Genomic DNA, 25675 nt, shown 5'->3' with positions numbered 1-25675 from the left:
ACGTGTGTTTGATGATGATAAAATTACTGTTTATTTACATGGAGTCTGGTGGGTTTGGAAGACTCCATACCCTTTTGCCAAGTGCATTTTTTAACCCTTTCCTGAAACCTAACCCAGCTGTTTCTGTGCCTAAACCTTAACCAGCACCAAGTCACATCATACAACAGGTTTGATTTTGGGAGGCACAGACAAATGTTGATAGAAGCATTAGATCAAAGCGACTAATTTTGTCATTTAGTTTAGAAGACTTGCTCCATAATTCCATGTCGCTGATTGCAGGCCATGGATCTATCTAACTGTAGGGAGATTTTATGAGCATTGCAACTGGCTATCGGTCCAATGGGACATTATTCGGACTACCTGGGTTATAGGATAATGGGCTGTCAGACAAATGGGCCATAGTACATTGTTGGCCCTGGGCCTCAGCACAAATCTACTCTGCTGTGTCTCTTTACCCCGATCTTTCCAGTCTTAGCAGCCATCTTGAGAGGTGTCAGCCCCTTGTGGTTCTCGATGTCCTCCAGCTTCAGCTTGGGGTGCAGGCGGGCAGTGGTCTTGAGGATGCGGTCATACATGTTGGTAATGAACTCGGTGTTGTGCGTAGAGTTGTCAGCCACCACCACCAGGGCGTGCAGCACCGTGTTTCCCTGAGAGTCTGTCAGCTTGGCGTCCGCTGACTGGTACCCGTTCTCCATGAGGAAGTCCACCACGTCGGGTTGGTTGGTGCAGGCTGCCAGAGACAGAGGCAGCTCACCTGAGGACGACACAAAGAGAGAGAGACTCCATTTGATTTTCTTTCTGTCTAACTGATTCAAATGCATCTCCGTCTGAAATGTCTACATCCAATCCATAAAACTACAAACATGACCTTTTCACAGCCGAGCTTTGAGACTGACGCCAGACACTCCAATTCAAAAATGTGTTCTGCTCATTGTTACTTCACTTGGATGTTTTATGTACAGTGTGCAGACTGATGTACAGATTTTATTTGTTTCTAAACTCATTTTATGCTAAACATTATTATTGTTATTCTACTTTGTATGTGTGTGGAGGTATTGTATGTGCTGTACAACATTACTGTACAATAATAATGCAGTTTATATGTATAAGGGTGGAGAGACAGGCTGTACGGAAGCTGAGAATGGCCATGCTTGCAATATTTTTTTTTTTTTTAAATTCCCTTTATATGGAGTGTTTGGAGAATTACAGTTTTTTCCTCTTCCTTGGGGAGGCTGTACAATCCTTTCGTGAATTCTCATCAAACTTTTAATTGGCAAATTTTTCAGTGTAACTCAGAGACTTTGCATCTTGCAGGGTTCCCACGGTCATGGAAAACATTTTCCAGGCCTGGAAAAGTCATGGAATTAGTCAAATTCATTGACAGTTTTGAAAAAAAGTCATGGAATTTTGTTTTATATAATGATATTGTTACAATAATCTTCTATAGATAACCTTCTATGGGGCGGCAGTAGCTCAGTCCATAGGGACTTGGTTTGGGAACCAGAGGGTTGCAAGCTCAAGTTCCCGTCCGGACCAAACATGGAGCATGGACTGGTAGCTGGAGAGGTGCCTCCTGGACACTAGGTGCGCTTGAGCAAAGCACCAAACCACTCAGGGTGCCTGTCCATTGGCAGCCAACCTTACTCTGACATCTCTCCATTTAATGCATGTATAGGTCCTGTTTGTGCATGTGTGTGTATTTCGGGCCTGTGTGTGCATGACAACAGAGTGAAAAAATTTAATTTCCCCTCTGGGATTAATAAAATATATTTTCTTCTTTGTCTTTCCATGTAACGTAACCTAACTGTCAACTTAATGTAACTTTAATGTGTCAACTTGTGACAACGTTTTGTTTACCATCACGTATGTTTTCTCATTTTCTCCCTGGGTTTGTCTCTTTAGAGAGTTTGAATCTGATATGTTTGCAATAATGCCGAGCAAGTGGGGCAAGGAAAAAATCAGTCCTTATAATCCTTATATCCTCAGAAAGTCATGAAAAAGTTTGGAAATTCTGTCCATGAAAATGTGTGGGAGCCCTGATCTTGGAACGGGTCCCTGTACTGTATGACAACGCCTGTGTACAGATGCAGTATTACATATCAACAGTTGGTGGCAGTGTTGTTTTGAAAATCTCTCACCTCTGCTCCAATCCTGTAAATGTCACAAGCAGCGCTGTACTGTCCCTTATTTTGTCTTAAATTAACACAAAGTAAAATGTAATAATTTGAAAGGAAAATAATGAAATGCAATTTTAGATTTAAGTAAGAAATACTAAAAATGTGTTGCTTTAAGATCAGTGTCACACAAAAAGTTTAGCAACTAACAGTAGATGATCTTTGTGTGGGCGCTCCTCCCTGCAGCAGCATGCACTCACCAAAGTAGAAGCTGGGGCCATCGTGTGGCTGGAAGAATGTTCCACAGGCTTTGGCGTGGACGTCTGCTCCTTTACTGACCAGCAGCTTCACGTAGGAAATACTCCTCCTCTCAATGGCGATATGGAGAGCGGTCTGGCCTGTCAGTCACAACACAGCAGAGGTGGGTAGAGTAGCCAAATATTGTACTCAAGTAAGAGTACTGATACTTTAGAACAATATTACTCAAGTAAAAGTAAAAAGTAGTCATCCAAATAATTACTTGAGTAAAAGTAAAAAAGTATTTGGTGAAAAAACTACTCAAGTACTGAGTAACTGTTGAGTAACGTCTGATTTATTTGTAAAATAAGAACATGAACATAATCAATCAATCAATCAAAAATAATAATCTGCAAATTCATGTATTTTAAACGATACCCCTTTAACTAAAACAAAAATAAATTAAATCTTTACAAACATAACATAAATCAAAGCACAAGAAACAAATATAACAAATATATTCTTACATATACTGCACACACACACATATATATATATATATATATATATATATATATATGTGTGTGTGTGTGTGTGTGTGTGTGTGCAGTATATGTAAGAAAATATATATCCTATATATAATATATATATATAAATATATAATATAAATATAATATATAATATATATCCTTCTGTACACCTACAAGTCTATCCATAACCTCGCCCCTCCTTACCTCTCTGACCTCCTGCACGTTGTCACCCCATCCCGTGCCCTCAGATCTTCCTCCTCCCTCCATCTCACTGTACCCGCTGCCCGCCTTAGCTCTATGGGGAGCAGAGCTTTCAGCCGCTCTGCTCCCCAACTCTGGAACTCACTGCCACCTGACCTTCGTAACTCTGCCACCCTGCCCATCTTCAAATCTAAACTCAAAACTCATCTGTTCAGACTTGCTTACTCTCTCTAAACTGCTTCACACGGTCCCCCCTCCCTTTTATTGTTTGTTGTCTTTTTATCTTGTATTTTTATCTTGGTTTTTATATTTTCTGTACAGTGACCTTGGGTGTCCTGAAAGGCGCTTTCAAATAAAATGTATTATTATTATATATATATTTTTTTTTTCCTTACATATACTGCACACACACACACACACATATATATATGTGTGTGTGTGTGTGTGTGTGTGTGTGTGTGTGTGTGTGTGTGTGTGTGTGTGCAGTATATGTAAGAAAAAAAAAAAAAATATATATATATACATATTTATATATGTGTGTGTAATTATGTACTCAGAGGTGGGTAGAGTAGCCAAATATTGTACTTAAGTAAGAGTATTGTTGCTTTAAAACAATATAACTCAAGTAAAAGTAAAAAGTATTTTGCATTAAAACTACTCTGAAAAGTACAATTTATCCAAAAAGTTACTCAAGTAAATGAAACTGAGTAAATGTAACTAGTTACTACCTATCTCTGCAACACAGTCAGGGAATCAAAGAATGCTGCAAGAGTTTATTCTCACAGCAAATCTGCTTCATATTACGGAGGAGCACTGGGGCCAGACATGACGGGACAATGAGAGGAGGAAGATTATTTTTATTTTGCATCAAAAATAAAGTTTAAATGTTGAGAGTAAAGTCTGATTTTCACTATTAGTGATTCCAGCATGTTGAGAATAGAGTCAGAATGTGGGAGTAAAGTCATCATCTCCTCCGCTCCATCAAATTGTATCTTGTGATGAAACATATCTTCTCTGTATTGCACACATGTGTAACCATGGATACCCTTGCATCTGCCCATTTACCAGCTATTTCAGTTGACACGACTTTAAACTTGAAATATCAAGTTCATTCTTGACATTTCAACTTTAATCTCGTAATGCAAAAGAATCTTCCGCCGCTGATTTGTTTGTTCTTACGCCTGGCACTAGCACTGGAAGTTTGATTTTTTTCTCAACATTTCAACTTAATGGGCAACATGTCAACTTTTTTCTCCATATTTGGACATCATTTTGTTGATATTTTGACTTTATTCTCAATATTTAGACTTAATTCTTTCAACATTTTGACTTTATTTTCTCAACATTGACTTAAATCTTGTCATTTTGACTTCATTCTTGACGTCTTGACTTGATTTTCGACATATTTTGTCTTAATTCTCGACATTTCAGTTTTATTTTTTCCATATTTTGACTTTATTCTAAACATTTTCACTTTATTCTTGACATCTTGACTATTTCTGATTTATTTCTGGACATTATGACTTTATTTTTTTAACATTTGACTTTTTCCTAAAGTCTTAACTTTTCGACTTTATTTTCTGAACATTTTGATTTTAATCTTGACATTTTGACTTTATATTCTCAACATTTCGACTTTATTCTTGACATTTTGACTTGATTTTCTCAATATTTCTAACTTATTCTTGATATTTTAATTTTCTTGATTTCTTCAACTTTATTCTTAAAATTTCAACTTGATCTTCTCTACAGCTCTTCTCTATTTCAACTTTATCCTCTCAAAATTTCAATTTTATTCTGGACATTTCAACTTTATGTCACCATTTTCACTTTATTTTCTTGACATTTCAAATGTATTCTCAACAATTTGACCATATTTTCTCAATATTTCATCTTTATTCTTCACATTTCAACTTTTTCTCCACATTTTGATATTATTCTCGATATTTTGACTTTATTGTCTCAATATTTCGACTTCATTCAAGACATTTCAACTTAAACTTTTCGTCATTTAGACTTTATTGCCAGGAAGATTAAAAAAATCTCCCTCCTCTCATTTTTCCCTTACACATGACACTTATGATCTTCCATAGTGAGTTTACCTTTGTAGTAGGTGTTGGTGTATGCTGCATTCACAAACTCTTTAACGTCTCCCATCTTCTCTGAAATGTCAATTAGCAGTTCCACTGTCTCGTTCTTGCCGTCCTTGAGGTGCAGCAGAGCCTTCATCAGGGCAGTTTTACCATACGACTGATCTGCAGATGTAACCACACATTCAGGGAGATAACACACAGGACTACATGCTCACTGTTTGGTGCAGCTGTTGCATGATGGGTGTCACACTCACACAGAGAGTCAGACAGCTTCTTCATATTCTGGTGCAGGTACTGATGAAGGCCGTCCAGGTTTCGGGCGTCTCCGCTGGCTGCTGCTTCAAACAATCTGTCGATGCTGAACGTCTTGCTGTCTCTCTTCGTGCTGGGCTCCCCCACGCCTCGAATCCCTCTGTCAGCAAAACACATTTTACAGAACATGTGGGTCAAAGGTTGAGCAGCATCACACTCCACATGAATCAACACTGTGGGGCTTGATACTATGCAGCATCACGGTATAATGAGATCACTCTATCGCATGGTGAGGCTCACTTGTCAAAATTAAGATTGAATCTAATCTGTGGCTTGGGGTCCTCCATTTCCTCCTGGTAATCAGTGTCCATGGGAGCCTTGGGCGACTCCTGACCCATTCCCAGGGCAGAAACCAGGCCGCCCTTCTTTGCCTCTTTCTGCCGTGCCTTCTCCTCCTCCGTCCTGTCGTCTGACTCCAGAGAGAAGCCAAACATTTCTGACTTGTCCATCTTCACCTTGTGCTCCAGCCGTCTGCAGAGAGATACAGCACATCATTCAGACAACAAACAACAGATCCAGTTAATTTGACAGCAAGAGGTACAGAGGAAGTTCCATCAACCAATCCCCTATCACAGATTTCCACTATTAAAGAGCCATGTCTTCTTAAGTGTAGGAAAATATACTTTGTGTAGACCAGTAGTTTCAAACTTGTGAGTTAGGAGTTATGGAAACACAATGATAATAACACATTGCATTTGTATAGCACTGTAGAAGGCACTCAAAGGCACTTAAAAGGTAGAGGGGCTGATGGATAAGATTAAAGGAACACTTTAGCCTCTTAGGGCCTCGAATGTCAAGTGTTGCATCACCTCACGTCACTTGTGTCTTGGCCTAAAAGTGCACCTGAACACACCCCAAAGGCTACAGCTAGCGACCAGCTTGCACGTACGTTCTGCGCCTGCATGAGAGGAAATAACTCTTTATCCACATTAGTCCTAGCTCCCATGATACCTGGCGTGAATTATGGGTGCAACTTCCGGCGCTGAACCGAAACCAGTGATTTCCAGTGGCAACAGTTTGTTTACAGTGGTATATCTCCATTATACTGGAGAGAAGGCAGACATCTCTACGGCCGATGTCTCCAACACTCAGCAACTCACACCAAACCAACGCTCAGCGGCTTATCAATGTCAGGCTGTTGGTTGTTGCTGTGGGTGGGTTTTAAAAGAGAGGAGAGTTTCGGAGGCCGTGGCCACCCCGGGGTCTGGCGTTTGGACCGGGTGAGAGGGACGAGGAGTTTGGCGTCGGTGGATCAGAGGTTGCAGGTTGGAGTAGGAGCTCAGAGAGGCCGGAGGAGGAGATTCTTTGCTGAATGGGGAGGCTGGTGCGGTAGTGTGTGAGCAGACAGTCAGCTGAGTTTTGAGTGTATCAGTGTTAGCAAGAGAAGAGAAAAACACATTTCTGCCACACAGAATATTTTCTACTAATCTCTTCAAGCCTCAAACAGTTGAAAATTGCACACAACTCACAACTGTGTCATCGGGTCAACACGCTTGAGAGCCACCAATGCAGGACAATGTGTTTAATGTTTGTGCTTTAACATCAGTTACTATGTGTTTGTATCAGCAGGGGATCACTTCACAGCCTTCGAGGGCACAGACAGGACATGTGATGCTTCATCCTGCAGTGACTAACAAAGGGGTGTATTTACAGGGAGAATTCCATGACAGCCGAACACACAGCACCAAGTCTGGTAGTCACTTCTTTGCAAAGTGACTGAATCATAGTACAGTATGGGTTAAACAGAAACAGAATCAGTGAGTGAATACACATTCCTGCAATGCTGATCATTATAAAATGACATTTTGATCTTAAGGGAACCACGTTCTGGATAACGGAGACCTAATCTTCACTGGTTCCCCTTTTCAGTCACGAAATGGGGAATTAGTGACTCACCAGACACTGTAAGACTCTAGATCATCACCAAAGGAATATGTAGCGCAGCGACAAACAAAGAAAAAACAAAGAAGTATATGTCTTATTTTTAGAAAAGATGGTTTCCCAACAAAACCTGAGTGTATTCTTTACAATTCTTCAGTCTCATCTCATCTTAACATGGATGTAAACATTTGTTTTCACTGACAAAATAGTATTTAAAACCAATTTATTTACTGGATGTATGTCATCTGTGCATAAAAAGGGTCAATGCACTGATGATAGTCAAGAACTGAAACGGTTCAGATTATAAAAGACTCGTAGGATTTTCAAGCACAGTCTCACTCCAAAGTCGTTGAAATCTGGCGCTTGGGCAGTGACTTGCAGCGTCAGAAACCAACGAAAAAGCTGTCCTTTAACGTCAGCATGATACGCGGCCAGTGCCGTTATAGTTTAATGGCACGTCACTGCCCAAGCGCTGTCTGTCACTATGTGTCGAAGGAAAGTTAAGGCGTTTTTTTTTCCCGAAACCTAACCATGTGTTTTTGTTGCTTAACCCAACCATGTGTGTTTATTGTTGAAGGAAAAAAACATCAATTCGCAGTGTTGTTCTGGCGTAGTGCGTTTATTTTGAAAGAGACTGTATGTAAATGGTAAATGTCCTGTGAAAACTAAAGCGTATTTTGAAATCAACCAATGCATGTAAAAGGCAGAACTTGACACATCGTCACAGAACGTCAACAACCAATGCACCCAGGGTACCTTGCACATCATATCTGGACATGGAAAGTCCATAACCAAACATCGATATGTATCTGAAACTGCCTCCACATTGAACTACAATATAAAAATACTCTTCTGTGTATTCATCAGTGATAAAAACATATACTGTGAAAAAAGCCATTCTGCACAATGACTGAATTTAATTTTGATACTTAAACATACATTTTTCTGAATGACGGACTTTCACTGCAAGATCTGAGCACTCTTTCAACCTCTGAATTCCAATAATAGAAACCTGAACTGGAATAAACGTGGATTTTAGACATTTTCTTTCCACTAGTCTGACAGAAAATATGTTATGGAAGCAGAACAGTCTGAAACCTTAACATTGACCAGTGCATGAAAACATGATGTTTTCACCTGGGGTGCCTCGCCCTAAAATGACCATTCATTTCAAACCCAAAATGCCATGTAAAATAAAATAAATGAATCTTAGTTTGGCTTGGATTATTTTTAAAGGAGATTTACAGACCATTGTCCACCCATGCAGAGGCCTTCACCAAGATAGATGAAGTATTTTCAAACCTCTTTGTTGTTCAGTTGTGTGTGCAGAGGCATTTTCTCACACACTGCGCTACAGACTAAGACAGATTAAGAGACAGTCGGTGCCGGTGGTAAAACTGATTCCCTCTTCCCATACACTTCACTCCCATGACCTCATTAAATCTTATAAAACAACCACAAAACCAATCAGTGCGACGCATCTGTCATACGTTTGCATGGTTGCATGTTCAAATGTTGAAAGTATACGATAACAAATCACAACAGTGTGACAGAGCATTCATACTACAGATGTTTGACAGTTCTCTTCAGGACCAGAAGGAATCTGATGATTTAAAACAAGTAAACAAAACGCATCATTAGACTCACCAGAAGTAACTCCTCCTTCCTCCTCTCCTCCAGATTATCTTCTCAATTAAAAATCTGACCTTCACTTAAAAAACAAAACCGCAGTGTCCGGCAGTGATGCGAGTGTTCGAGTCCTATTGTACTGCGTTTTAAGATGCTCGTTCAGTGTAGCGGGTAAAAGACAAAAGGCCAGAGGAAGATAATGTGACACGCCCTGGGGAATATCTGCGTACATTACAGGATTCCTGAGTGCTTAAAAGGATGCTGTATTGACTATGTGTGCTCATGCCATGACAGCAAGAAACACCACAAAGGAAGTAAATTATCTTGTTTAAGGGTAATCCACTGGAGCACTTTGCTGGATATAGAGTCACATCAAGAAAGAAAAAAACAGCAGCACACTAAACAATAAAATAATGTTTGTTAAATAACACATATGAGTTACTTACCCTACTTTTCTTCCTCAGGTTTGTGACGATTCTAAAGCGAGTCTCCTTTTTTTAGTCCATACAGTTGCTGATGGGCTTCCTGTGTCTTATGTGCCTTTTCGTGGTTTCATTTACAATGCATGGGCGTGTATATGTGTGTGTGTGTGTGTGTGTGTTCAGCGCTGCAGTGATCCTGTGACTGAGTGTGTGTGGTTTCAGAGAGCCTGCCTGCCAGTGTGGGCTGCAGATCTGCTGTTCATATGATCATCTGACAATTTCCTTTCTTGACATAACTTCCCCTTTTCATAGTTAACAGGGCCCACAGGCCTTCACAGCAAAGCGGTGACTGCTCGCACAGGAAGGTTTGGGTATTTAAAATATCCCCCCACAGACGCACAAGACCAACTCAAACATAACGACAGATATTGTGCAGCCTGGCGCTTCATTACCAGTGTTTGTTTGGACTTTTCAATATGAGCTTTGTGTGCAAAGATGGTGCTTTGCATTCAAAAGCACCAGAATATAAATCTGGGCCCCACTGTTAACTTCAATCTGGATCAGACTGATTTGTATTTGGAAATCCTATGTTCTGCCGTCCAGGATCAGCCGATTCATCTTCCTTTTGTGACGGTTTTGAAGATCAACATTGGACTGGAGCATCCTGATCTAGATACAAACTTTTCAAGTTTCGTGTGGGTGACAAATAACTATGTTGGCATTCTGTCAACAAACACTGCAATTACCACTTATCGCCACAGGTGTCGCCAAGAGAACAAAACAAAGAAATTTGAGATTATAACTTTAAGTAATTTCTTTAAGTTCTTACTCATCCTCTTCGTCGTGCGAGCTGGAGCCTATCCCAGCTGACACTGGGCCAGAGGCGGGGTACAACCTGGACAGGTCACCATACCATCACAGGGCTGACACATAGAGACAGACAACCATTCACGCTCATATTCACACCTAGGAGGCTGGAGTACCTGGAGAAAACCCACGCTGACAAGGGGAGAGCATGCAGGCTCTGCACAGAGGGGCTCCCCCACCCTGGGGTTCGAATCCTCTTGAGGTGACAACTCTAACCACTGTATCACCAAGTCACCAGTTTTATGTTTAAAGAGAGAGAAAAAAGTTTTATTACATTTTCCTCCTGAAATGCACCCCGAATCCAGCCTTCTGCTTGGATCACAATAATCCTCATTTTTCAGATCAAAGGTATCCAGATCCTGCGAAACAGATAGTGAAGGTTTCGATCCAGGTGAAAACCAAGACTTGAATTCATGATCTTATCTGATTTCAGAATCCCTTTCCTTTTGAACAACCAATTTTCAAGATTTGATCAGATTCTATCAGATTACGTGAACAACTGGGCCCTGGTGACTCAGTCAGGTAGTAGAATATTAAATATAAATATTAAAATTCAGTGACGTTCATTAACATTTTCAAGATTTGAGACAAACATTAATTATTAATACGGATTTATTTGCACCACAGGAACATCTCATCAGCTGTTAACTAATGGCTCATTGCAGAAAACTACACAGGCCCACACTCTAAGAAAGAAATCTGTACAATAACAGAAACAGTAGCAGCTCATTGACAACAATTTGCTAAGCAATTATAAAAAAAACAAAAACAAAACAGAAACTTTTTGTTAATTAATAGGATGCCACCAGTTTAAAAAAATCAAGACTGAAATATCCATTAAATATGCCACTCAGTCAGGGGTCGTCACCTCACTGAATGATAAAAAGGGGTCCGTTAACTAGAAAGGTTGGGAACCATCCAGCAGCAACCTCCGAGGCTGAAAAACGAAGCTAGCACGATAGTGCCAAAAACTGCACTTCCTCTAGCAGGCCACTTGGGGCTGGCTCCAAGAGTGAGTCAAAACACATGTTAAAATGTCCAACTTCACAGCAAAAATAAACATTCTGGTAGCTTTAGCTAATCTCCCCCTTCATCGTAACGGTCCGGGGGGGTGGGGGGATTTTTTATGTAACTCACCCGTTTACATTTTATTGTGGCTTTAAGTTATGCTTAATAATAAGGTAATCCTTTATTTATCCCACAGTGGGGGAAAATTGCAAAAGATTCATACAAGCTAGACAGGAGTCAAACCTAGAATCATCTGATCCATAGTCAGACACATTATCCATTGCACCACTACCCCTACTAGCAACTTTGATCTACGTCCATTATTTTATTCAGTCTTTAGTTATCCCGTCAACGTTTCATCCTATTAGACATCTGTGAAAAAAAATTCCGTAATTACTGTATGAATTCTTGAGTAATCGCCAAAAATGTGGTTCTAATCAGATCATTGCTGAGCCCAGGTGGACGTTTGTGCCAAAATTGAAGAAATTCCCTCAAGTTCTTCCTGAGATATTGAATTCATGAGAATGGGTCAGATGGATGACCTGAAGACATAACACCTCTCACCACAGCTGTCGCCAACGTGAAGGCATAAAAATAGCACCAGAAAGTTTTAATTTAAAGAGTTAACTTCAGAGAATCGGATCCAATCAACTTACTGGAAAAAAGTCCTACAGAATTCATCATTCCTACAGGGTCTCATGATGGACAAAAAGTACAGAGTTTACTATCAGGTGATAAAGATGTGATGAAAGGAATATGTATCCACTCTGGTATTTAAAAAAGGCTTCTAACAAACACAAATACAGTTTACTACACTGCCACAGTCCAATGATTATAGACGCTTCTTATCTATATTGAATCACCACAGCTCAGGATAAAGAGGTGGCTTTTCTTTTTGGACTTGCTGAGATGGTAAGTGGAAATTTGAAAGAAAATAAGCTCCTCACACGCAGCGACATAGAAACCATAAGACAGATGGAAGTGAAAGAAAATGACAGTAACAACTGAGGAGAGGACATTTCCTTCATAGCCTATTTTCTGCTCCAATGCTAACATGTTAATAGTTGCTATGCCTCATCTCACTGCGGGTCCTGCTGATAAACCACGCTGTAACTACGCTTTCATTTAAAGAAGCAGTGCACGCTCAAATATGGAGATCCTGTTATGGATCATAAAATTGTGATCTTCAATCTTTGACGCATTCCAGCAGCGCCGTGATTTCGATCTACTTCATGGGTTTTATATATACAGTAATGTCTTAGTTACATGCATAGAATGAGCATGATCTTGTCACGTTAATACTGCATCTATGTCACAGCTGAAGAGTGAGGCAATGGCAGATTGTTGGGCTTTCACTATTTTACGGCTCAGTTTGTTGTTGCACTGTATACTGCTCTGATGAGGCCGCTGTCAGCGAAGAAATGAGCTCTTTAACAGTAGATTTTTTTCTCATTAATGATGAGCATCTTTGAAAAATGGCAACTCTAGGTTTTATGCTATAACTCTCTATTGTGGCAACATGTTATCTGATAAAACATGACTAAAACACAACTAAACAGACCCGGAAAAAGCCGGGTATATCAGTGAAATATTCCCTAAAATAATTTTCATTTTAGTTACGATTGCTTCCTACCATACTTGTTAACGTACCGCACTCCATACCTGGGTACACTTGCATCATCATTGTGACATTTTTGGGGGGCAACAGCGCAAAAAAGGGCGCCACACATGGACACTGCTGCCAAGAGACCATATTCAGCAGGGAGGAGTCGGGCTGTCCTGAATACCAGTTTTCGGGCACCAAAGATTCGGGGAAGAAGGGCTGCAATTAATCAAACCTTCCCGGTAAATAAGAGATGAGGACATAAGTCAATGCAGCTTAAAACAACATGACAGACACTTTGTTAGCACGCACGTCACTTCAAAATAGACATGATCGAAGCCTTACAGTTTCAAAGCATTCAGGTCAGCCCAGGAGTGAGGGCCCTGTCGAAAAAGCTCTGCTCCTGGCCAGAGGAGGAGCCACTGCTGTAAAGCATGGAGCTCTCCGCCTACTGCCACCCGAGCTCAGACTGCAGATCGAAGGCGGCAGCAAGGACGGATCTAAGTCTTTCCTGCCATCTGATATAGAGGCATCAGTATTAACTTGAAACTGTTTCATAACAGGTTAAGAACTCTTCCTAGTTCTGTTAAATAGCACTCCACTTCCTTGTTTTGGTACAGTTGGTGTTCACACCTGATGTGTACCATACCAGAGTACATATGAACTGTACTGAAGACCACCTTTTCAAATGGACTTAGGCCCAGAAAATGACGAACATAGCTACTGTGACGTCGCCCAAAGGTTTGTGGACTCGAGTTCTGCATTTTGGCCGTTGGCATCTTGATTTTTTTGGAGCCAGAAGTGACCATATTTGGGCAAGAGGTTGGAGCTGTGGAGGAGCGAGGCGTAGATCGGAATGAGGGGCCAAGGACACTATCAGCAGACAACCTGTCACACCTTCAACTATGCATAACTTAAAGCCCTAATAAAATGTCAACAGGTGAGTTATATAAAAATTCACCTCCTGTACAGTCATAACAGGGGAAAATAACTATAGAGACCAAACCATTTGTTGCACCAGGCTGTAAACATGTTTATTTCTGCTGTAAAGTTGGATATTTAACATGGTTGTCTACGGGGATTGACTGGTATCTGGAGGCAGCCTCAAGTGGCCGTTCAAAGAACTGCAGTTTTTGGCACTTAGGTTTGACTTTACTTTTCAGTCCTGGAGTTTGCAGCTTGTCTACAATATGCATTTTAAGGATATAGCCACGACGTCAAAATGATTCAGCTGCAAAAACAGGTCAAAAAAGACAAAGATAGTTAGAAGCTAAAGCCCAACTATAGACTACAGATCACAGTGTAAAAGTGAACCACCACATCACTGCTGATCACCACAGAAGACAATGAATATAAAGGGAAACTTTGCTGATATTGAACCAGCTGTGTGGCATCACAGTGTGTGCAGATGAACGGTGTTCGGCTTCGCAGTAGTGTTTCTTCTGCGAGTTCCTGCTCAGCTCACATCACAGATTTTTCAATTGCTTTTCTCGGCGTAAGGAAAGTTTTAAAAATATAAAACCACCATGGCCCAAAATTAAAAACAGAAAGATTCATAATTGACCTTGTTGGCAGTTCAAGGCGTCAACAGTTTTACGGACTTGTCTTTTACAGTGGTGGCCTAAGGGGGAAATGCTCTCTGGGCCGCAGGAGATTTTTTTGCTGCAATGCCACCAGTGGCCACTGGGAAAAAATTGCTGCAAGGCTGAGCTAATTTCATGGGGGCCTGGAAAGCCCCCTAAGAGACTTTTTCTGCCATGTACATCCAGCCCTGTCTTCTTCTGTTTAGGTTTAATGGAGGTTGCTTCCATCACCACCATCAGCTGGACTGTCCTTTGCTCCATCTATTCCGGCACTGCCTCGGCACTAGCGGTGACTACAAGGCTGATCCGGGTCATTTACCGGAAACGACATGTGAAAGAGGCTACAGAGCAAAACATGTTGTAGCGCTACACTTTGCCTGATTGCTCATATATTAAACAAATGATACCTTTAATTAAGTTAATTAAAAATGTGCAAAACTCTGAATTAATCATGTAAACGTCCAGCACAGGGATTCCCCTGTGGATTAAGACTCATTCATTAGGTCACAGAGAACCATGGCGACGCCGACAGCAGAGTCCGCGTCCTGTCCATACACGACCGGCAGAGGAAACGCTTTCTCCACCTCCTGCCTCAGCACCTCATTTCGGGCGATGGCACTCCCACTGCCCACAATCCTGCTGACCCCCGCCTGCTGCAGAAGCTCAGCAGGCATCATGGAGGTGATGTTGTCGATGACTCCGCGGCACAGTGCCCTGGTCACATGACCCAGGGAGAGATTGGTAGTAGAGATGTTGGTCACCTGAGCAAGGGAGAGAGGGTCGTGTCGCTCCCCCAGGATGGTGGGACTCACCCTCAGGTCGGTCGTCTCCTGCCTCAGGGCGCAACCAATCAGCTTCTCATAGAGGCACGAATCACTCAGCTCCACTCCTGCAAGGAAGGAGAGAGGAGCTATTTAACATAGAGACCAAACACAGCTATGAGTCAGTCATTCTGGTATCAGTTTACTGTATTCAATTAGGTTACAGAGTGTGCAATAAAACTCACTCACAGTGCTCTCCCTCCTTAAATCAACACTGCTTTCTCTGAACTCTTATTGATCTTTCATTTCAGCTGGGGTTAATAACGGGTCATGCAGATTACAGCCTGACACGCATCTAACCAGACTGATTCAGTTCTTGAGCTGCTATTTCCAAAACAAAAGCTTCAACATGTCTAACACTATGTTTACACTGCAGGCAAAGGGGGCTCAAATCAGATTTTTTTCCTGCAGCACAAATCACATGGAATCTGATCTTTTATTTTTGGTGTTTGGCTTCAACCCCTCCACCGCCAGCACCCAGACCTCTGCCGCAGGACGGGCAGGGATCTCTGGGGAAAGTCAAACAACGTTCATCTGTGCACAATGTGATGACACAGAGCTGGTTGAATATCAGCAAAGTTTCCCTGCTTCCCTTCACTGGTTCCTGTACAGCAGGGTTGGTCTTTTTTTCACTGTTATAATCATTAAAAAGCAAAAGCATCATGTGTATACATTCAGTAGGCTATATCTTCAGTAGCTAGCTAGCTAACCCTACACTTTGCAGGGTCTGATTTTGGTTTTGGAACAGGGAAGAAACGTATATCTTTCTCCAACCTCTCCAGGTAACGAGTATCATTAATACACGATGTGCCCCAGGCACAACATTTAGCTCCAAATCCACAAAACCAGCCTGAAAATGAAGGAAATCTGAAATGATTGCATTAGAGACAATGGAGCACAGCTGTGTTGTTGTCGGGCCCTGGTCTGAGCTGGCCATGTTACATTATGATTGACCAGTCTGCGTCTGGGGGCGGGACTTAGCAAAGGGTCACTTAGCAGTCTTCGCTCCACAAAAAGCCATAATTACAAATTTGGCTCTTTCTCCTCGTCCTTTTTAGTGTCTGCTAACAGATTCGCTGGTTTCCACTGCACATCAACTTAGAAATGAAACTGTGAACGCTGAGTGGCATCCATGTTTACTTCTCTACGACAGCGTGCTCCATGTGACGTCTTTCTTATTGCTGTTTTGTACATACAGGTCAGTTCAGGACCATGACCAGTCTAGCCTGAAATCTGATGGGGCCACATTTATGAAATAATGTGGACAGATCTGAACAATAGATCCGACTTGAGCACTGAGGCCTGCGGTGTGAACACAGCCTAGGAGTCTACAGGCACGCGAGCAGCTCTCTGAGGCTGTACTTAGACACAACACTGCTTTGAGCCAAATGTTAACATCAGCATTTTTGCATACTTAGATTATTGTATTACTGTATTGTAATTGCAACAGTACGTTTTTGTGGACATTCCTTGTTGTTTGTACGATGTGATTATATGCCTTGTTGTTGTTGAACCAATCAAGACAAATTCAAGTCAGCTCTTGCTGTGGCAAGAAATATTGAATCTTTAATCGAGCACTTAACACAAAGTCTAAGATAGATAGGTAGAATTCATCTTGAGAGAAACATGAAAAGCACAACACTTTATGGCAACCCATACAACAGTTGTGATATTCGACTACCATGTACATACCCAGCTCTTTCATCCATGCAGTGAGCATCCCCACAAAAGTGGCCAGAACATTCCCTCCGTTCAGCGAAGCCGCCACTGCCAAGTACGAATCGTAGTAGGGGAAGTAGGAGATGGAGCAGGCAGGCTGAGGAGAGTCTGGAGGTTTGAAGTCAGCCGGCATGGCGAAGGTCAGCTGGGCCGAGGTGCTCATGTTGAGAACTGTGAAATTAGGAGAAATTGTCATCTGAAGGCACGTGAACCAACATCTCCAAACAAGTCATGCACTGATGGAAAGATTACATCTGATACATAATGTGATTTCTATGTGTGCAAACTAAGATAAGGGTATTTACTGCTGTTTACTTTTAACTTAGTCTAGTGTTTTTAATTCAGTATGTTAAGACATTCTTATGCTTTGCTATTGTTCTCTTTGCTGCTTTTAAAGGGAAGCTAAAAATACTTTTCAACCTGGGCCCTGTTTTCCAAAGTTTTTGTGTCTAAGTGACTAATGACAACAACACTCTTTGAATTTGGTCCAGTATTGAGCGAGAGTGCTGCAGCCAGCGGCTGCAGAACAGACTGCAATGTAAACCCCTTAGGGCATGTTCCCATCGTCAGTTTACTTCCACTAAAGACTCAGGTTGTTATTCTAAGTGTCTGACAACATGATGGGAAAGATCCCTGTTGCGGAAGACCTGTTTCTTTAAGAGTAGAATCCTTAAAACAGAAACAGCTTGAAATCACTATCGTCAAACCAACCAGACTCTGTTTAAACGAACAGTAATTTTGTCCACATAAATATACTTCATTCAAAGTCGACATAAACTAAAGCTGACCTGAGTGCTTCAGAGCTTCAAAGCTTGTACTATTATCATGGTAATCGACGTCCAAATTAGTATTCGAATGCTTCGTTGTTCTTTTGTTTTGATTCCGTTTTTTAATTATTGTATATGAATTACCCCCAAAGTCCCAAATAGCCTATGAAATTAGAAATACTAATCAACAGTGGCATATTTTTTTTTTTAAATCTATTCATTTGTTTATGGGTCTACATAGGAGCAAATTTGTTTTTACAGGATGTGGCTTTAATTTAATTGATGCGATTACTGCACATTTTGTCGCCGTTTTTGCTCCAACACAAAGGAAAAACTTTGGGATCCGATTTTTGTCCTCGTATCTCATTAGACTGATAATTACAGTACTAGCAGCGAATATAAATAACTATCATTAGATTGAGGAAAGTATGCTAGGATGCTAGCCCCGACCCCCCTAGCGAAGCTTCGTATATTTGCAGGTAATTCTCACGGAAGCTAGGGATGCGCGCGATTAATTGTCTAAAAGATTAAACGTCCTCCCCTTCGCTAGTCGGCACCAGAAATATTAGTCGGTTAAATCAATTAGTATTTTATTCATGTACAAGGCCTCCTAACTGTCATGCAGCTGCCCCCCACTAGTGGGGGCTACAGAGCAGTTAGACAGCAGTCCCCCTCCCCGCGGTAATGCTCGAGTAGACTGAAGTTTTAAAACAGCACAGTGAGAATTTGGAGAGATGTCCTATCGCAAAACCAGCGCGGTTTGGCAGTGCTTTGATCTAGAAAATTAAAACAAGGTAGCATGTAGGCTGTGTCAGAAAAAACTGGCTCACAACTACATTCAACTCAATTCAAGCATTTGAATGTTAATCTGCGTGGAACAATCGCTGCTGCTGCTGCTAATGCTGCTGCTGCTGCTAGCCACACTCAGACCAATCTGACATTGTTCACTTGGAGACGCTGTGATCCCGCCCGGTCTGAGAAGATAACGCCACTCATCATGATTACGACCTCACAAGATATGCTTCCACTTAGCTTTGTTGAAGGACGCAAAATGATAACCTCCAAGCTGGAGCACATTCACCATAAAATGAGTGTTTTTATTTTTTTTAGACTAGTCGACTAGTCTTAATTAAAATTTTTGTTTAGTCGCCAGGGAAATTAGTCGCCAGGAATATCCCTAACCGAAGCTTTGAAGACCTGAAAATGCTAAATTGGACAGCCCTAACAAAACAAAACAGTCTTGGTTGTTATTTCCACTGTTTCAACAATCACCAGCTCTGGTTTGTTTGTTGTGCTTGTGCTTGTTTTCGGCACTGACAGGCTCAGATTGATATTATAAGTGTCCGACAAAGACATTATTTCCCACAAAGAGCAGGACAAGCAGTCTTGCAGTGCATGGTGAGAGTGTTGCAGAGAGTTTGTGGTGCATTCATGGTCTGTTTTTGCATTAAAGACACTCAGCTTTATACAAATAAGTCAGTCCTGTGTGATGCGCCTGGCTCATGAAACTTGGACCAACCTGTCAAACCTGTCAAAATTTCTCACTTCAAATTTTTTCAGAAATAGATTTTGGTTGATAGTTTAGACTGTCCTGTTTCAACAGCCAGCAGAAAACCAGTGACTGCCAAACTAGCAGGGCAATTGTCCAATGAGGTGCGTACCACAATAGAATACATCACCAGTGGGACGAGGTCAGTGGAGCAGCATGTCCCTTAGCGTCCTCAGCGGATTTGGTGGGGATGTAGCCTTCCCTCAATACCGTACCAGTTAAAAAAAATTGTTGTTCCCATTAATCACTTAAGACACAAAAACATGGAAAACAGAATCTGGGTTGAAAAAAACCAGAAGTCTCCTTTTAACTACAGTAAACTGAAGCATTATCAGTATTGTAATAGTAGACGAAATCTAATGGATGCATTAGTGAAGGTACTGCTGGAATGGATTCTTTCATTTGAAGTCCATAAACAGTCTTAGAGTACGTCAGTCACTACATTAAGTGATCCTGGCCCTGAAAAGAAATGACTGGACGTCCTGTTTCACCTGCATCTGTTCGTGCACTCATGCAGGAGTAGACAGAGCACTGGAAGTCTCCCAAGGCGGCACCCACTGGCGTACCAGCAGGGATACCATGCCAGTCGGAGCAAGTCTGTCCTGCCGAGCCACCAGACGGCACACACCGAGGAAGTAGGTGCAAAGGGAAGCCGGCACCCTTCAGACTGGAGCATGCACACAGATAGTTGCTTGTTATGTAGGTTAGGAAAACTTGGTAAAAATTGGTATTTGAACTGAACAGGAAATTCTGCACTTTACATACATGTCTATATTCCACTGGTTGGTGGAGGTGTTGAAGAAACCCCAGCTGGCTGCATTCTGGGGCGTCATCACGCACCCGTCCAAACCGCACAGCATGGACACCACATAGTCCTGGATGGTTCCTGCAGCTGTGTACTCCTCAAGGAACTCCGGCCTGAAACCACATACAGTAGGTTCACTTTCATATCACAAAACCAAGTGCTGCACTTCATGGGATTAAGAAAAAGTGCATGCTGCTTACCTGTGTCTCATGAACCAGAGAATTGTCACACAGCCAAAACCTGTGGCTACACTAAGGTGTGAGTCTGGTTTTGCAAGTGAGGACAGGAAGTCACTGCTGCAGCGGCCATCCTGCCAAGTGATGAGCTGACTGGTGTCTCTGGCTGTGAAGAAATCCCTCTTGGACCAATCACAGCCTGCAGGGGTAAAGAGACGTGGGAAAATACAGCAGATTAAATAAGTTAGATCTGACTTGCGGGCTTTGTTTGGATACAGAAACATCCCAGGAGCAACCAGCAGAGGGTAGCAGAGTTATGAGAGAGGTACAATGGACCCTAGTTTCTGATTAAAAGAGGAGTAATTTGAAAACCTCCTGATTTCAGGACTCAAACTGTGTCAACACACCTTAAATTTCAATGACAACTTTGACCATTACTTTAGGTTTTTGTCACTCTTGAATGACAGACACTTTAGTAACGAGGGGATCTTCAAGTGTTTAAAAATATATTAATTCATTGTGACTGCTTTATGTGAACTGCATATATTCTAATCCTCACTCAGAGGGGAAAAAAAGCATTGTGGAGCGTTGTTACTGTGGGATACAGCAACACTAAACCATACTGAAAGTGTCTGGTGGAAATGGGGCATATAGTGCATTTTCAGTGGGCTGCATACTGCTGAAGTAAACCCGGAAACTAGAAACCTTTTTGTGCATATGTGCCACTGGAATGAATAGGTGCCACCTTATTAACATCTATGTGTAATGCCTGGTACACACTACACGACATTTCTGCCCATTCCAACAGTCACTATGTCACATTAGCCGATTGTGGAGTCACAAAATCGTGCTGTGACTTGGCCGACAGACGTGATACACTACACGATGGTACACACCAATTATCCCTGGTCGTCTTTCACAACGTTATTATTATTTCAGTCACTGTGTCTGTTCATGTGCCAGCCGAAAAGTTGTTGTAGTAACGTAAAAAAACACCACCAGATGTCAGGAGCTACATTTGAAGTACTGTACGCAAACATACAAGTCACCGAATCCTCCACAAGTTCCTGCAAATGTTTCACAATAAAAGTCTTTTTAGACAAAAGAAGGGATTCTATCAGCCGAGGTTATAAGGGGCTTTCAATTTTATACAGATACAGGAAGTGTTGAGTTTAAAATGGCGGCGCAATGCATGAACTTTATCAAGGCAAACCGGAGCGGTTAAAAGTAAAAATATAAAACCACAGAAGGAACAATAAATAACAGCCCGTTTATAATGTAATCTGTTTCAAATGGAGCTGGTAGCCTCTGCAGTTGTGGTAAGTAAAAGCCCCACCTCCATTTTTGAATTTTCTTACTTTATGTACATCTCCATTATAAAGAACATTTTTTGCTGTGATTTTTTTTCTTTAAAGTTGCAGTGGAGTGATGTGCAGAGAGAGACAAGAGGCACCAGACACAGGGTTCGGGATTGTGGCTGAGACCTTGACTGTGGTTTTATTTCTCGGTAACATTCAGTATCTTCTCTGCTGCCGGCATCCCATCCCTCTACCTTACAGAGCAAGAGACAATTAACTTTTTTAAAGAAATAAATCTCTTACTCAAACAATAATTGACATTAAAAATAATACATAAATTAAAATAAACATAACTGTCAAGTTAAACTAAATATGGCTCTCTGAAATGAATAAATTACCAACATAAAATATAAATTCTCAAGTAGACTTAACAGTTAACAGAAAAGCTAATGCCCCATCCCGCCAGCTTACACAGTATCAATTGTCTACTCATTTACAGCATGCTAGCTACACTCATAGCCTCACTGCAATAACATCATCAAACAGTAAAAAAAAAAACATGGTTAATTTATAGTCAGACCCATGGTCAAATGGAGCCTGGAGTGTTAATTAACACCAACAGTGACCTAATAAACAGAATGAGTTATTTAAAGCAGGACGCTATTACCAGAGATATTGGATAAAGGAGATACCCCACCATAGGCTTTTCCAATGTTAAGAAAACGGTTACTCTTCCTGTCTCCCAAGTGGGCGTGGTTAGCTCTCCCTCCAATCAGAGCCTGTTCTCCCTCTAGGGCTCAAACAAAGTTAATTTTCTCTTGATCTATGCGGATGAAAAATGCAGCTTTAGTGTCAGAATGTTGGTAAGATGTGTGGCTTGTGGAAAACGAACCCAATATTTATTTTAGTGACTATAGGGCGAAAGAATTGACCATAAATTGTGATCACGTTCATTTTCCTCATTGACGACAATACATTCAGAGCTGCCGCAAGTCTCCTACGGGGGCGTGGTGCTGACGTAACTGAATCAGGAAGTGAGCTGAGTGGGGTATCTCGCTTCATCCAATATCTCTGCTATTACTCACCTTACAGGGAAAGAGATAATTAACTTTGAAGAACATGGCGTCCTAAACAGAACAAATCTCAAAGCTATGGCGTCCTGCAAGGGACAAACAGTGTGAACTGCTACATTTGCTGCGAAATAGACAGCGCAACAGCGACTCCTACTGGCTTAAGCAGGTAACTGCCTTACATATGATTGGGCCTGTGCATATGCGACTCAAGAGAGCAGGCAGGCGATTTAGTTTTCACACTTGGTCCTTTTTAAATGAGCCGAACTCAGTCCTCTTAAAGTGGACCAAAAAGTAGAACGAAAGAAAGGGGACTTAGTTCTTTTTTTGTTCACATTGTCAGTTAATTTGCAGTTCTCTCTGGTTCCATTGTGTTTATTATGCGTCTCACTGAAATAGTGTGTGATCTGTCGGCAGCAAGTCTGGAGGGCTACAATACAACATAATACAACGAACACAATACAACGAACATGAGGGGTCTGAGTTCTCTTGGAGTGTTCACGTTTGCACAAAAAATGCTGAGCCACCGCTCTGAGTCCACTTAGAGGGCAGAAAAGACCAAGTGTGAAAACACCCTAAAGGACCACCTCTGGAGGTGGTCTGAGTTTGGTTCATTTAAGAAGGACTAAATGTGAAAATACCCTTAGTGCACCACACCGTGGACGTGAAGCGTGACGTGAAACACTTAGGGTATTGTTGCACTTTGTCCTTTTCAGCCCTCTGGTCTGAGTTCTCTTGGAGTGTTCATGTTTGCACAAAATTGCTGAGCCACCGCTCTGAGTCCACTTAGAAGGCTGAAAAGGACCAAGTGTGAAAACACCCTAAAGGACCACCTCGGGAGGTGGTCTGAGTTCGGTTAGCTTCAAATCCGCAAGAAGAACCGAGTCCCCTTTCTGTCGGTCCACTTTTTGGTCCACTTAAAGAGGACTGAGTTTGGTTCATTTAAGAAGGACTAAAGGCCCGTTCCCACCACAGGAACCACCCCCAAAGGACAGAGTTCCGGAACTTTTACAGGGGCTAAACAAGTCCCTGCCTCGGGGTAGGTACTCAGAACGGCCCCAAAAAACTCCTGGCTGGGGCTTGGGGACTACTGGGTGCTGATTGGATATACTCAAGGCAGGATGTGACGTCAACAGAAAGCAACAAATAGCCACCATTTTTAAAACTCAGCAGACGAGGGTTAGCTCGTTCATAGCTTCCATCGCCATGTAAACAAACTCAATAAACGGTATGTGAAAAAAATATTTTTTTCCAGCGGATATCTTAGTTACAACGTGATTGAGCTAGCAAAGCAGTTTTGTGTTGATATGTGTGGTATTTATTCAGTTTTGGGAAATCACGATGTCTAGAAAACAAAAGTAGTGGCTGCAGCTGACAGGGACAGCTAACAGCAGCAGCAAAGCTAACATCAGGATGTTATCTGTTAAAAGCCTCCCGTTGTCGGAAACGACATGAAACTACTCCAGTTAGCTCAATCATGTTGTAACTAAGACACCCGCTGGAAAAAATATTTTTTTCACGGGCTACTATGTGAGTTTAGTGAGCTATTACAGACACCGCTATTGGCTAACAGCTAACAGCGTCCCTACGCCACTACGTCGCCTCGGTCAAAATGGTCACGCAACGATTACATCACATCCAGAGCCCGGTAACTTTACAGGAACCTTCCTCCTACCCAGCTCTCTCAGTGGAGACACGGCGGTTGAGAGGGCCGAGCGAGAGGACGTTCCTGTAGTAGTTCCTGCCCCCCAAATAGTACCAGGAACTTCTTCAGAGGAAACGGGCCTTAAATGTAAAAAATACCCTTAGTGAACTGCACTGCGGACGTGAAGCGTGACGTGAAACACTTAGGGTATTGTCGCACTTGGTCCTTTTCAGCTCTCTGGTCTGAGTTCTCTTGGAGTGTTCACGTTTGCACAAGAAATGTTGAGTCACTGCTCTGACTCCGCTTAGAGGGCCAAAAAGGACCAAGTGTGAAAGCACCCTATATCAGGTGGGCTGTAGCCTCCCCTGCCCCCCCCCCCGGAGACGCCACTGCATTCCCTAACTGATGTTTTTCACTCTTTATTTGAATCAATGAATGAAGTGTTTTTGCCGCTCAAACTTCATGTATCATTGCTCGTCCAGCCGTTGCTTCACAACTCACCACATGTTATGAAATGCAACAGGGTGCATGCAACCAAAAGTCTTACCGCTCTTTGCTTTCCAGAATAAAACCCCGTGCATCTGACCGGATACCCCGATGCTCCTCACATGCTGCAGCTTGTCTCTGGGCAGCAGGCCCATGCACCGGTTCAGAGTGTCGATGATCCGGCCGGTGTCCTGCTCTTTCGCCTGCTCGGTATAAACACGTTTGTAGCCAGGTTACACACGAGTCACATGCGGGATATACACACACACAGCAGTGTTGTTATTGCTGAGGTTTGTAGTAAAGTTGTGCGGTACATGAACGCACTCACCTTTAATCCGCTGTGGTCGATTATATCAGACGTAGTCGGCAAAGCCTGAGTGGCAGCCACCGACCTGGAGCCAGTTTCTAATAAAACGGCTTTTACCGAAGTGGTACCCACGTCTACACCCAGAATATATGCAGACATTGCTACTGATGAGACTACTTTGACAATAGGGTAAAGTCTACTCTGCTGCGTTCACTTTGAAGTAGGAAATCGTAATTTTACCTTTTCAGCTTCCGTAGGTCATAGTAGGGTCATAGTAGCTATTTTTCTATTATCTTATACGTATATATACGTATTTAACTGTATGTTCTATTATATATTATGTCCTTTGCTGGCGCAGTTTGGCCTTTATTTTTTATTTCCTCTGAATATGTATATTGTATACACCAAACTCAAAGGCAAAGTCTTTGTGACTGAAAACATACCTTGCATAATAAATATTTTTTCTCATTCTGATACAATGCCTCATATGTTCACCCAACAACACACACACTGATTAAGCTTGAACGTTTTTCCCCAATTATAAGAAAATGT

At 41.9% G+C, this 25675-nt stretch overlaps 2 protein-coding genes across 3 annotated transcripts in view; both read right to left on the bottom strand.

The window, feature by feature from the left end:
• Positions 1 to 15309, bottom strand: part of trpv1 (transient receptor potential cation channel, subfamily V, member 1) — a 28077-nt gene extending 12768 nt beyond the window's left edge. The window contains exons 1-6 of one of the 2 annotated variants that reach the window (XM_049592400.1): positions 15293 to 15309; positions 5728 to 5958; positions 5430 to 5587; positions 5185 to 5337; positions 2375 to 2512; positions 456 to 754 (exon numbers count right to left, since the gene is read on the bottom strand). In XM_049592400.1, the coding sequence (XP_049448357.1) occupies positions 456 to 754; positions 2375 to 2512; positions 5185 to 5337; positions 5430 to 5587; positions 5728 to 5936 (957 nt within the window). In that variant the 5' untranslated portion in view covers positions 5937 to 5958; positions 15293 to 15309. Of the gene's footprint in view, positions 1 to 455; positions 755 to 2374; positions 2513 to 5184; positions 5338 to 5429; positions 5588 to 5727; positions 5959 to 9443; positions 9584 to 15292 lie in introns of those variants that run through there. The other variant, XM_049592399.1, reaches the window with a different exon arrangement.
• On the bottom strand, positions 10874 to 25503 carry shpk (sedoheptulokinase). The gene is made up of 7 exons (XM_049592405.1): positions 25145 to 25503; positions 24878 to 25019; positions 20342 to 20516; positions 20102 to 20254; positions 19828 to 20003; positions 16994 to 17191; positions 10874 to 15369 (listed from the first exon to the last, which is right to left on the bottom strand). Exons 1-7 carry the CDS (start codon positions 25280 to 25282, stop codon positions 14966 to 14968), a joined length of 1386 nt encoding a protein of 461 aa, XP_049448362.1. The 5' UTR covers positions 25283 to 25503; the 3' UTR covers positions 10874 to 14965.
• Positions 25504 to 25675: the final 172 nt, after the last annotated feature.

Source organism: Epinephelus fuscoguttatus, linkage group LG12, assembly GCF_011397635.1.
Source record: "Epinephelus fuscoguttatus linkage group LG12, E.fuscoguttatus.final_Chr_v1".
Taxonomy (NCBI): domain Eukaryota; kingdom Metazoa; phylum Chordata; class Actinopteri; order Perciformes; family Serranidae; genus Epinephelus; species Epinephelus fuscoguttatus.
This window is presented reverse-complemented; position numbering and strand designations above follow the sequence as displayed.

What these genes read in the sequence shown, in the direction of transcription:
- shpk (XM_049592405.1), bottom strand. Translation starts at nt 25,282, where the DNA reads ATGTCTGCATATATTCTGGGTGTAGACGTGGGTACCACTTCGGTAAAA. An exon ending in TCGACCACAGCGGATTAAAG is followed by an intron (nt 25,020 to 25,144) that starts GTGAGTGCGTTC and finishes TATACCGAGCAG; the next exon opens with GCGAAAGAGCAGGACACCGG. An exon ending in AACCAGTGGAATATAGACAT is followed by an intron (nt 20,004 to 20,101) that starts GTATGTAAAGTG and finishes TGCATGCTCCAG; the next exon opens with TCTGAAGGGTGCCGGCTTCC.